General features: G+C 47.6%; 1 protein-coding gene across 5 annotated transcripts in view; it reads right to left on the bottom strand.

Annotated features, from left to right (window-relative positions):
* LOC108624168 (kinesin-like protein CG14535) overlaps nt 1-13,723 on the bottom strand; it is a 265,820-nt gene that overhangs the window by 143,338 nt on the left and 108,759 nt on the right. For 4 of the 5 annotated variants that reach the window (XR_003389064.1, XM_018023280.2, XM_026812899.1 and 1 more), the window contains 2 exons: nt 9,656-10,447; nt 8,456-9,453 (listed from right to left, as the gene is read on the bottom strand). Coding sequence is in view for 4 of the 5 variants with exons in the window: in XM_018023280.2 (XP_017878769.1) it covers nt 8,456-9,453; nt 9,656-10,447 (1,790 nt within the window). In the remaining variant the exon portion in view is untranslated. Of the gene's footprint in view, nt 1-8,455; nt 9,454-9,655; nt 10,448-11,196; nt 11,268-13,723 lie in introns of those variants that run through there. The other variant, XM_026812898.1, reaches the window with a different exon arrangement.

Genomic DNA, 13,723 nt, shown 5'->3' with positions numbered 1-13,723 from the left:
GCAAATTACTCGTAAACTATTGAAGCTAGCGAAGAATTTTTAGATGGAAATTGTAGATCTCGTCGTCCTCTACAAAAAAAGTCGTGTGCAATTTTCCCATAGATCCAACGGTTTAGAAGTTATTGGCGAAAAACGAAAATTTCGCAAAATCTGAAGGGGTACCCCTTGAAAAATCTCGGAAAAATTGAAAATTTTTTTTCCTCAGAATTTCGAAAAATGCTTTAAATAAAAGTTTTAGGTACTCCTAATACCTGCAAAAAAGGTGGAATTCGATGTTTTTCTGTCCTAAATACTTCAGAACTGATCGATTAATTATTTCGTTTATCGCCAATTATTCCTTAACGAATTGAGTTAGAAGGAAATTGCATTCATTCTAACTAACAACTACACGAAATGATTGACAATGAATGGAGAGAAGGTATTAAAGTATTTAGGCCAAAAATTGTGTAGCTCAGAAGATATGATTACTGTCCCGAAATCCAATGTACGCAATACAGTGAACGTCGACAATTACAGGAGAACGTATCTGACCGTTGTTTCGAGAGATTTAATTGAACATTACGACTTCATCTCTGCTTTCTTTTCTGCCTCTTTGCAGGTTGCACCTTCGGAGCAACGCCCCGGAGGCGTTGATCGAGTGGCTGGGATGATGAATCGACCGTTACGTAAAAAAGTTACGCTCAATCCAACAACAGCCGATTGACAAATCTTATTCACGACGTCGAGATGTCTTTTCGTTTCGAATTTCCAGTCATCAGCAACGATTTTAAGTCGCGATCAAGGCGAGAGATAAATCTGTACTCTATAATCTATTACGCAATTAGTAAAGGTTCTTGGGTGTCCGAATAGATCGGTTGATAGAAATTAAGCGGGCCAATTAGGAGAGACGAGCGCGAGCTTCGACCGGTGAATAGGCCTAATCAGGCTTGAAACAAGAGGCCCGAGTGTCCCGGGTTCAAACGCGGGAAATTCAAAGGTCCCGTGGAATCACGCAGGGATCATAATTAAACGCGACAGAGGGCGTAGCCGGGGCTAATTAAAAACATAAATCTCCATCCGGGCCGTCGTACCCGCAGACACGGTTGGTTATTAAATTCGAGGGTATTAATTACCTTCGCAACGCGAGACTTAGGAAATGACATTTGAATCGCAAAGAGTACCTGGGCCAGAGCCCGCCTACCCATCAACCGAAGAACAAAGCGTCGGCAAAAGCAATATCGAGCTTCCTCTCGGTGTCCGACACAAAGCCGGTGTTAATTAACAATTGAAGTTATTACATCCGTTTGGTCACGGGCGAACAACTTCTCTACCTACGCGCGTGCCGGGCTCCGCGCGCTTGGCGAGAGGAGTCTCGAGATGCGATGGGCATTCGATACCAAAGGGAATTTTCAAAGAAGCCGGTAACCGTGAAATTTTAATATCCTTTGAACGCCGCTCCCGTTCGAAATACCTCGGTGATTTTGGTCTTTTTTTTGTTTGTTTGTTTGCCGTGCTGTGAAAAAGGCGGAAGCGAGATTGTGGTATCGCGTCCGGATCTTCGAGCTTTTGAGAGGCTCGTTCGCGAACGGGTTGTCCGCGACGGGAATAACAAATACATCGAAGCCGGCCGGTCAGCGGCGATGCTCTCGCATCGCCACGCGAGACACGCGTTCACGTTTCGCGGCAAGAAAAGCTCGCCTAGCACGTCCGCGGCGACTCGGCACGCGCATACATTTGCATTTTACGGCGCGCCTAATTGAGCTGTTCGTTATTTTGTCATGGCGATTCCCGACGCCGCGCGCCGTGCCGAGCGTACCTACCGCTTTATCGTTTACCTCGTTACGGATCGTAAGTAACGCGAGGTAAAAACCAACGTCGATCGAGTTCCGCTCTAATCAAAAATTCCAATCCTGATTCGCGTTCGACGATTTATGCACGTTTGAAAAAATTCTCGTTCCCACATCACAGATAAAACGTCAAATATAAAGATAGATTCGATAGAAATTAAGGAGGAACGGAGACTGTGAGGAAACATCGTTATTATCCTAGAATCGTGACACTCGGCCTCAGAAGTGAGAAACACGTCTCGAATAAAGATTTATCTACCGGCGGCTGACCTTTTTCCTGGGCGTAGCTCGAGGATCTATAATTGAATCTAGAAAAGCGAAAGGCCTCGCGCGAAAATGTCTTAAGAAGAGCGCAACGATCCCGGGACGTGATTTTCGACTAGCCGAAACTGTTTTTAACTCGTTCGCAGGAAACTCCGGCAGGTTACCACGGACGTTGACTTTCGACAGATTAATCCCCGTGTCTTGCTCGTTAGTTACGTAGCGAGCGGTACAAAGCATATTGCGTTTCGCGTTATTAGTTCCATTGTCGGGAGTATTTTCATAAAGCTTCTTCCGGTGGGCGCGTATTCATAAACAAAAGCGGCCCCGGCTTCGCCTCTTTTTCGCCGGCCCCGGAACATACGCCTAATTAAATATCAGTCACGCGCGCGCGGGGAGGGACGACGGGGTTCCCGGGAATTCATTTTTGATCCCTTCAGCCGGACCGGGCCGTCTGTATCATTAAAGAGAAAGCGAAGAGGAAACGGGCAGAAGAATCATGAGAAAATCGCGAGCCCCGCGAAAAATTCCTGGCGCACGTGATTCGAGCTACTAAATGGTCGTGGCCGTTTAAAATTCCGTGTGCACCGCCGGCATGATCGCCTCGCCTCGTTCGTGAAATATTTGTACAACAACATTCGGTCAGCGGCGGAACGGCCGAGACGTCGCGCGCCTCCGTTTTACAAAAAGGAACGGGTTAATCGACGGAAAAGTCAATTTACTGAACCGCGCGGAAACGAGGGGCGCCGGATGGTAAATTAATGCGGGGACGCAAGAACAACGGGCAGAAAATAATTGATAATTACAACGTCAACTCGTCCGTGTACCATTCAATTAACATGTATGTAAATTTTCCGCGACCAGCGCACAATCTCCTCCGCCGTCGCGTCATTGTCTCGCCCGATTGCCGTTTCTTTTCATCCGTGCTCCGTGCAATTTGCGAAACGACGGAAACAATGAACAACGGACCGGAGAGTGATCACCATTTCAAAATTAAAACAACAACGAAAAAACGCGGAAAAAAGAAAATCGGAATAAACAAAAACAATTTAACTACGTTTTCGAAACGTGCTACGCGCTGAACGGATCCGACGTAATTGCGCCCTTGTCGGGACAGTTTCCCCGTTCTCGGACCAGCGGAATCTCGACGCACCGCGTCCGGACAAAATTTCAATTTCTCCTTCGCCTCGTCGGCTCGAGCGTCCGGTGATATATGGCCTGGTCACGAACCCCGAGGGGGTTGCGAGCCACCAAATTGATTCGAATCGTTGTTCCCGGAGCATATAACGCTCGGATAACTAATGACCCTGATATCGCGACAGGCTAGAGAACTCTTGAGTCACGTAAAATTAACTTGGACCTACTTTGTTAGCTTATCAGCTGTTGTTCCAACCGGTCGATAATTCGCTTCGTTGACCCCCTCGGGAGTTTCATTTTCAGCCGCGTTTACGTTTAGCCCCGGCACTTCCTTCAGCCCGTGCGACACGATCACAAGTCCGAAGAACAATATTCGAAAAAAGACGAAGATTCTTTACGTTCAAAGAGGACGAGAGGCGAAGAGTTCGTTGCTCCACGGGTATCGCGCGGCGCAGTGGCGAGAGAGGAACAGTCGCGACGAATCGCCGTTATTACACCCGTAAATAATAAACGAAGTCGGGCGGGCACTTAGCGCGGCGGTAATTTAGACCAGGTTCATCACCGGCGAGGGAATCGACTACCTGTTCGTTCCTCGTTTTTCGCAATTACGCGAACGTGCGATTTCAATATCCGCGTCGCGCCCACCCCGCCTTTAACCAGCTAATCATAGGTGTCCGCGTTGAGCGTCGACTCGCCGATAATTGGCGTCACGAACGCCCGAAGAAGATGATGAACGGGAGCGTCGGTCGAGTCTGAACGAGAAAAAATCGACGAAAACAACCGACAGGAAGAGGGGACGTGTTCCTCCAGCGGGATCAAATTGAAAAGTAATATCGGTATCGGAGTGACATAATTGGCCGTAGCGAGCATCGTCCACCGGGATAATTACAAACTTCGCCCCGGTTTTCTCTCCGGTGCATCGACTTTTAATAATCGCTCGCGGAAACTCGTTAAGATTCCTTCGATTAACGCAACGCGACGTAACCGCGTTTCACCTCTAATTGGCGAAATCGAGGTCTCAATCGAGGGATCGATTCTCCGGTTGGTATTAAAACCGCTGAAAATTAAACGTGACACGGGAACAAATTGTACGACGCTGAGGGCCGCGCCGTCGTCGGTCTCCGACGGTCACTAAACTCGAGATCTTCCTCGGGGGCCGTGAACGCTTGTACGACCGATCGTTCCGACCTGCTCAGATTAATTCCTGGGAACCTTTTAACGCGATTTCGGCTATCCTTTACGGCCAGCCGTATCGTGTAGGTATTACAGTGACATACGGACGTCGCTTAAGTTAATAGTCGACGCGTTAACACGGCGCTGGCGTCATAAAAGAAAGAGAATCCGCCCACGCCTCGGCGCCTTACCCAGCGGAACAGAGAAAAATATAAATCCTCTTCGACGAGATATAATCGAAGGTATATAGCGGGAATTATTATACTAAACGAGGTGGCACGGACCGGGTGCCAAGACACCGAGTATTATCCCATTAGAATAAATGCAAAGTAGAGCTGTGCCTTCTCCTATCTCGATATACCTGACCCTCCTTTCTCCTCTCGTTCGTTCTCGGTCTTCGTCTCGCGACGCGACGCTCCTTCTTTCTCTGCGTTCGACACAGACCAGTCTGGCTCGGTGCAAAGGGTGGAAAATGGGTGGCAGTCGGAGAGCGGCTGGGCGCATTTACATGATATGAATATAATGGAGAGGGCCGGGTCGTCGGGCTACGAGAGAGAGAGAGGAGCGCTACCTGTTGAACCAAGAGTTCAAACCCCACGGTGGTGACCTACAAGATATATTCGACCGAGCCGGGCCTGGACCGGCGCCTTCGAGGTCACTCGTGGACCCTTTCATTCAGGCCTCCTCCCGTCCGATCGTTAAACCCGAGACTCTTTCCTCTTCTTTTTTACTCGAAGAAAATCAACCTTTCATTTCTTACAAGTGTGTCGTAAACCTTGCCTACGTGCATTCTCGGAATTTTTATTTCCAATCACTGTTTCACGCGCTTATAGAAAAACTGGATGTGCAGAAAACACGAAGAATGTAATGTGAAAAAGTGTATGTGCAACATTAGTTTCGACTGGCAAATGAAATATTCAATTTATCAAACTGTTCCGTGGAAGACAAATTCTGGAATTAACAGCATTTTGAATCGCGCAAGGGGAGAAGGAATTCCGCGAGAAAAATCAAAGAGGAAATGTCACCTGTCCAATTAAGGACCACTCTCGTATCTGTCCGCGCGATCTCCTTGATACGCGCGCGCGCGCGCGGCCAGGATTCATTCTATATACGAATCCAAGGCGAACATCGTTACCGGGCATAAATATGTATAGGACGGAGGAACGCGTGTGTCATTCGAAGTCGGCAGGACTCCGGATGCTTTCTTCCCTTTTCCTTCGTTTTATCGAATAATCGCCGATAGATTATGCGTTCATTGAAACGACGTGGGCACGCGTTCGCGCATTTCAATACCGACGGCGCCTCTCACCGCTTCGAAAATGAAAATTATTCAAGGATCACAATGAAACGAATCACGACGTAACCTTCCATTATTCTTTCCTATTACTACGTTTTGACGGAATCATGCAACTCGTTTACGGAACAGAGCCGGGCGTTATAGTTTCACTTGAAGATCATTTCGTGGCAGAATGCTTTTCAACCGAGAGGCCTGCGAGATAAAGGACAAGGGAATAAGGAGGAGCCCCCGGCGACTCGAGGAGTCGAACAGAAACTGAGAGAAGCGCAAAGGCAATATAAAGGGCCAATAAAATCACGATGGTTAACAATACGGCCAGACATTCTCACTACCTTTCCTTTACCACCCGCGGACCCTCTGCCAATTTTATTTACCAGGGAACCGTAACAAGTTCACTGATTTTTACATCCTCGCCTGAATCTCTAGAAATTAAATAGAAATTCGTTTTTTTATATATACGATTTTTCTACAAATGTTTGGAAGCTGCGACCGACTCATTGCTATTTAGTTTTATTTTGTATCGCGAAAAAGATAAGACGAGACGAAGCTGATCGCACGAATATTCATGAAGCTTGAAAAGTAACGGAGAGCAGGAAGATCTGAAGTTGCAAACGAGGCAGTGTATCGCGGCCGAAATAAATTCGTGAAGCCGATTGTCTCATCGGGCCGAAACCAGTAGTCGTACAAAGGAGAGAACAGAGACCGGACGACCGGAGCGATTCGCGAGGCGCGATTAATTTCAATTCTCGTCGCACTCGGCCGCTTCCTACGAGACGACGAGCACCGATTCCGATGAATCCTGTTGGACGCGAGGCGCCGACCGCGCGGGCAAATTCAATGACAAAAAAAATATACGAACGCGACGGGGGGAGAGAAATGATTCGGGGAATAAAATCTCGACGCGCGTTTGTCTATTCGAAAGTTCGTTCGGTAAACTTGATTCCCGGTCCTGTATCGACACCAGCGAGCCATTAAAACGATATACGACCGGCAGTTCTTGCTGTTTAAGGCGGGAACGAGCGAGAATCGCGACCGAGAAGAACGCATTCCTTCGAAACGAGAGGTTGCAATTTACTTCTGCCGCGATCTGGAATTTCGCTCGAAATCGCGAGTCTCTCCACCTTTCATTAACATGCGACGCGTACACCGTGGACATTCCGGGCCGAGATCTCCTTTTTTTCATATCGCCACGGGAAGAAAAAACCCGTCCGCGCTCATGCACCTTCTCCCGTATTTCCGTTAATTGCCGCGATTGAGAAAGCCCCGGCTCTCCCGATAGATCGTTATTAACCGTGGCCGATGGTAATTACTTTCGACTAATAACTCGCGATTTCGCAGACAACCGCGCGCTTCTACGTGCCATCAAGCCTGCCAGGGTTTATTAAACGAGTCTTCTGGGGTCAAAGGGAAAACGCGAATATCCCCGTGAGGGGTTCTATCTGAATAGATCGTATCAAATGTTTTGCAAGAGTAATTATATAAAAAGGACTTATAACAAGTTCGCATCAGTGAAACTCTACCATGAAATTGACTGATAAATTGCGGAGTTCATAGAATATTTATAAAAAACAGAAATGTTATCTCTAAAAAATCAATACTAAAAGGATAGAACAAATTACTAAATTGATAATATCAATTTTACGTAACAATCTGCTTTCTACGAACAACTCGTTCGACTTACTTAATAACTATCAATTAAATTCTATAGTTTAACTCGGGCGTTGTTATTCCCGTTTCGAGAACGTGAGATCAAAGCAGCAAATGCCTTAAGAAAAACGAGCACGACACCCTTTGGTAAGCATTGTTCACCGCGGACCTGCGATTGTTCGCCGAAACGCAACCCCTAACCACCTTTTGAGAGCTCGATGGATGCAAGAACAAGCGAAATTGTACGCCAGTTGTCGGACCAGTTCTTTTTTTCAGTTCGTTCATTCCCGGGGTGTAAAAAGCGACGCTTAAACAAAGGATACCCAGCCAGTGAATGGTCGCTCGTGCGCAGGTACGTGCGAGCCCGTGAATAAAATAGTCGTCAACAGTTTGCAATCATAGCAGAGCACGTGCAATTCGGAGCGACGATATGATCCACTGTCCTTGTAGCTTTGAAGTCCGAGATTTTTTGTTATGTTAAAAAACTTTCACGAGAAAACTCGTGCTCGCAAAAAATGAATAGAAATATTGTGTTTGCGTTAGGGAGTTTGCGTTATGTAGGCATGTTTTTTTTTTTATATTAGTTTACTTGGCTTAAGAAAACTTGCAAGGGATATTGAAGTCGAGCCGATGAAGAAAGGATTGAGAGAAATCGTGTACGCGAGGATATTCCGTGTGGCGAGCGTGCAGTAAGTACGTCTTGTTCACGATAAAGCCTGTTCCCGATCGAGGGAACGAACGTCCGACCGAAGAAGGCGTCACGTAAACGGTAGCCAAGACCGTGGACAATTACAGATAGCCAGGGGGAAACAATGAGAGGTACGGTAAGAACGAGAGGCCGTAAATCAGCGCCGGAAACAGGTGGACGCAACGCGATCGCGAGTAAATACTATTGTCGCAAATGAACTGACCGAATTTTTAAACAAGGAGACGGTAGATTCGATTTATTCTGCCTACACTTTCGCAAATAAATTGATTCCATAATTCGACGAGGTGAAATTGAAGTAAATTTCAATAAATAATTGTTAATTAATAATGGCTTAAAAAATTTTACACATACTCGGTCGTTTCAATTTGTGTATGTAAGAGTTAATAAAGGGATTGAATAACTGACCTTGCAAAGAAAGCCGCGGCTGCGCTGGCCTGCGCGGGCGTCCCCGGCACTCCGCTCACGTTGTACGAGTACTTGGTCTCCTGGTACACCTGATACGCGTTCTGCGGCTTCGAATGCGACGATCTGTGATAATAGTGGTCCGCGTAGACGCTCTTCTCGGAAGGACGTTCGACCTTCGACAGGCCGTAACTCTGCATGGCTGCCGCCGAGGACGACGAGGAGGTCTTCGAGTGACACTTGTCGTGACCGTTCTTGTCCGCGTGCGACTTCTCGTGGGTGGACGCCGGCTTGTCTATGGTCCCGTACGACTTGAAGTCGTAGCCCTTCAGTTCGCCGTAGTACTTGATGTTCTCGACCTTGAACCCGTGCCCGTCGTGGCCCTTAGACCCCTTCCCAGTCTCGTGTTTGTAACCGAGCTGCTCCTGGGCGGACGATTTCATCCTGTCGCACTTGACCTCGTGCGCCTTCGCCGACGGCTTCTCGATCTTCAGCATCGATCTGTCGCACAGGCGACCTTGCACCGCCTCGCTGGCCTTCAACAGGGAGTCCACGGTGCCCTTGTACCTGTCGCAGTTCGACGGATCGCACGGAACACCGGGAGCACCGTGGCAAACATTACCAGAAACGGGACCACTGCTACCACCACTGGTACCACCGATACCGGAAGACCGAGGATGATGATGGGACTTGGACGAGTCCGCGTGACATCTCGACGCGGTCGCTGTCACTTCGGAATCCTCGCTACCATCCTGATACGCGTCCTCTTTGCTCGCACCGTTATTATTGTTGCCCGGGAAACGCGTGTCACACGTCTTGTAAGCTAACCGCGATCGCGACGAGGGACCCCGTGTTGCTTCTCGCGCGGTTGGCGTGATACTGGCCAGATTAGAGGGCGTCTCGGCGCCATGAGTGCCGCCGGTTCCCCTGCTCGAGTTGCCACCACCACCGACGCTCCCTCCTCCTCCTCCTCCTCCTCCTTGCCGTTTACCCCTCTCCTCCTATTATGCAATTGATAACGTTAACGCGTGAACAATTGATAACGTTAATCGTCCTCAACAGGCACGTGTCCCTCTTCCTCGATTCGAGGAATCGGGAGAACGGACGCGATTATACAAAGGATACTCGATCGCATGGAGAAGGATTTTATTAAGTAATAGGGAAAAGTACTCAGGAAATATCGTCTCGTGAATAAGCACTCACCTGAACGCGTTTGTAGTCTTCCTGGCGTTTAGCCACCTCGGAGTACTTGGGTGGAGGCTCAGACTTCGGTGGCGTCTCCTGGTACTTCGGCGGTCTGTCGAACTGTCTGTACTTGGGCGGATCTATGTAAGGGTTGTTCTGATGCCGGTAATAATTCGGCAACTGGCACTCGGTCAGGTCAGACTGGGACCTGTTTAATTGATAGTTCGGTGGAGCAGTCGCCTTCGGTTCCTGATGCTTCAAATGCTTCCCCTGTATCAGTTTCTCCTGGATCGCTCCGTACGTTTTCTCTCGTTTCTCCTTGCACTCGAATTTGCCATCTTTCATCTTCTCTTGTGTGGGTCCGTCGATCTCGTAGAACGTCAGCTCCTTTTTACCCTGGCTCTTCTCCAACGCGGAACGATGCGGTTTCGAGTGATGCTGATCCACCTTGATCGGTGGATCGATCTCGTAAAAGGTCAACTCTCGCGAGTCCTGCGACTTCGACCGGGTCTCGTGCGTCGAGTGGTGTTGTCGTTCCGGTTGAGAGTGGCTCCTCACGTACCTCTGATCAATCTTGCCACCGTCTTGGTGCCGCGAAGACGAGGACAGCCTGGCGAACTTCTCGTTCGGTCCGAGCCTGACCGAGTTCCGGCCGTACTCGAGGTACTCGTCGCCGTACTTGAACACCTGCCGGGGTTTGTACTTCTCCTCGAACTGCGAGTAGTTGTACGTGTTGAAGCCGACCTGGTTAAAGTTACGGCTGAGGTTCGGCGAATCGTAATCGGTCGACGTCACTGCCTCCATGTTTATCTGAAACAGATCAGTGAGAATTGTCACACGAAGTTTTATCATAAACACATAAAGTATGAGAATATTATCCGAGAAAGGAATATAAGTGATAATGACAGTGTTGAACAGTCAGATGAAGAAGGATTGGTAGTGTTATTTTCATGTAAATAAATGAACCAAATATTTTTACTAATAACAAATTATTTCAGTTTTTATGTCTCTCTAAAAATTAAATTGACTGTCTGTAAATGAATTCCAGTTCGAAGGGTTAATAAACGTCCTTGTTTCTACTCAGTTAAGCATAATTCCGGTATCAACTGAACATACAGAAATGATGCATAAATTAAAATTTATGATGAACGACACTTTCCCACATGGAATTTAATATACATTTAGATCAGACACAAAATCATTTACAATCAATTTTTCTAGTATTTATTTTATATGTATATTGTATTAAAATTATGGAGAAATACGACGGTGAGTAGAAATTGGGGCATTTACGTAATGTTGACAATAACGGTAAAATTTCATTTTACACCGAGTTGTTAATAAATCTGCCTGCAGATCAAACGCGAAGAGGTCCATAGCGGAGCGGAGTCAAGAGCGCTCGAGACGTGGCAAAGGAACAAGAGGAGGAACTCGAGCCAGGACCATAAATCGGGGAACGTCTTACTCCTAAATGCCCGGGGTATTTACCGTGAAACAAAAAGCCACGGGGCGATAAATAAAATCTGACACCGAGGGGGCGTTTCCTCTTTCGCGTCTACCTCTGTTTCGCGGATAAAGCGTCCCGCCGGCCTCCGGTCCCGAAAAGAAAAGCTGTAGAGGGTTCCGGGTCTCGGCGTTCGGGCCACGAAATTCCACGTCGAAAATCGAGTCGCGGTTGAGGAACCGGTTCGCGCCTTCGGTGCCCGAAGGCCAATCGATCCACGCCCGTGTGCGTGAGCGTGTGCGTGCGCTCGTCGCGAGACCCGCTTTCACGATGAGATCGCGCCCGTGTTCTGTTATTTTCTTTTTGGTTCTTTCGCTCTTCCGAGCCCTTATTCCGGAATACGCCGCGAGGCACTGGCCGACGATGCGAGATCGCGATTCGACTCAGGGACCCGCCGCTTCCGCTGAGATTGCGCGCTGCAACAATCGCGATCCTCGCTGACTAATACCGCGAATTAAAATTCGAATTAAGAATTCGAGTAGTGCAAGTCTTGAAGAAAGGACGGTGAGGTAGCAAACCTCGAGGGCATTAGAGGGAAATATCGGTCGATTGTTCCTCCGGTAATCGTCCCTTTCTAGGAGGCCTTTTGACCCGAAATCAGATTCCGCTGATCGAAGCTCGACCAGAGAGTCTGCCGGGTCACCGGGTATATCGGACTTCATAACTCCTCGGAGAAGATCGAGAGTGGTACCCTCGGGGTCCTCTCGGGGTTGTATATTACCTCGGCTGTAATGAAGACTCCAACGGCAGCGAAGCTACCGAGAGAGGAACCACGGCCTTGTTTATCGCCTCGCCTCAAATATACAATTAACATGTTGAAAAGACGCCCGGCAGGAGCCGTCGGAATCGCGAAGCCGCCGCCGCCGCTCCCCGCACCGACAAAGAGAAGGGGTTGCACGAGGTCTCGTTACGTCTCGCACGGCTCGTTAAAGCGTGTCTGGATCCTTAACCCACAATCCCTTTTCTTATCCCCGAAGCCATCTTTCTTCGTGTCCTCCGAAATTACCGAGGACCGCGACTGGCGAACGAGAGTTACGCAATTACCGCTCGTTCTTTTTTCTCTCGCAAGAAATAAGCGCGCTTCGCGTCGGTGTTTATCGGCGAGAAGGATCGAACCGTTTTCGAGGCGCGTGAAACTGGGTCCGAGTACAACTTTTCGCGGCCGAACCCGACATTATTAAATATAATTAAAGAGAAAGGCCGTCCAAGAAGCCCGGAGCGAGCTCGACGATTTTCTTTCAATTACATTCATCCGGCGAGAATAATAATTCGCGAGGAAATTCATCTCGAATCTTGATCGAACGGTACAACGTACGAGTCACTTAAACGCTTCTCTAAGGAAATTAGAAAATAGAGCAAATCTAATGAGCACAACTGCTCCCATCGAAGCAGATCTCTTAGAGGAAAAACAGATCTGTGAAGGCTAACACTGGCAATGGGGAATAGAACGTTTGACCTCAGGTCACTCTTCCTGTACTAGAATAAATAAAATCCCTTACCGAACTCTCGATTTTTAACGCGCCTTATTCAGATTTTAATCAAAATATAATTTTACAATTCTATTATGTTGGCTAGAAAGTAATTTCGATTTTTCAATGTTAAATAAATCTCATCTGTGAAAATTAAACTAACAACTATAAATAAATTCCTAATCTTAAATTGCTATACTAGTCAGTTCCTTTGCCTGGCCTCCTCCAGTTCTATTGTTTCGCAACGAGGACTCAGGTGAACAGTGTCACTTCCTAATACATTGTATATAGATTAAGTGAACAGCTGCTTATCTATTTGTGAAAACTGTAAGTATTCTCTCGCCAACCCAATACATTGTACAGATGAAGATAGCATATAGTTGATACTTTATCAGTTTTCTGCGACGAACTGTACGAGGTGAAAACGCGCGGCGTAAGGCGAACCGGAAGTCCATCGCAAATGAGAGCCAGGCCAGGCGGTCGATCATTTTCACAGCTCGGATTTGAACGCGTGTCCCGCCGCGGTGCGGTGCGTTCGGCTGCGCGATATTGATAGTCCGTCGCGTCAGAGTTTCTCATTTATCTTCATCGTTCAATTTCCCGTGTACACGTGCTCGATCGTCCGCTCGCCAGGAATAAAACAAGGCTACCGTGTTTTCTAAAGTACACCGGCGCGGAGCGATAGTCTTCTTTGCGAACGTTATATCCCGTGCGCCGACGTCGGATATTGCGTCGGCCGAGAAAGCCGTAGATAGTTTCGACAATATTTTTTTTCTCCGTATTCGACTATTTATCATCGCGCTCGGCGTAATCCGTCCGGTAATTAATGGATCCGGCTGTGTGCTCCGCGAGTTTACGGCACTTTTAATAGTCGGATTGCGACGCAACCTCTTTTGCAGTGCATCAGTCTTTGACATTATTAACGAGGAGCATCGATACGCGATATTGACCATCAATCACGGAGAAAATGTTCAACATAATCTTTAGGTTCCCTCGATATTTAAGGTTCTATGAGCCGTAAGATCTCTGCCAAAGTTTAAGACATGCAATAAAAAGCTGTGTCCAATATTTGAAACAATGGACTTTTACAAAAATGATAATTACAGAAAATTA

This window comes from Ceratina calcarata, unplaced genomic scaffold, assembly GCF_001652005.2.
Source record: "Ceratina calcarata isolate Rehan_Ccalc_2016 unplaced genomic scaffold, ASM165200v1 scaffold301.2, whole genome shotgun sequence".
NCBI lineage: Eukaryota > Metazoa > Arthropoda > Insecta > Hymenoptera > Apidae > Ceratina > Ceratina calcarata.
This window is presented reverse-complemented; position numbering and strand designations above follow the sequence as displayed.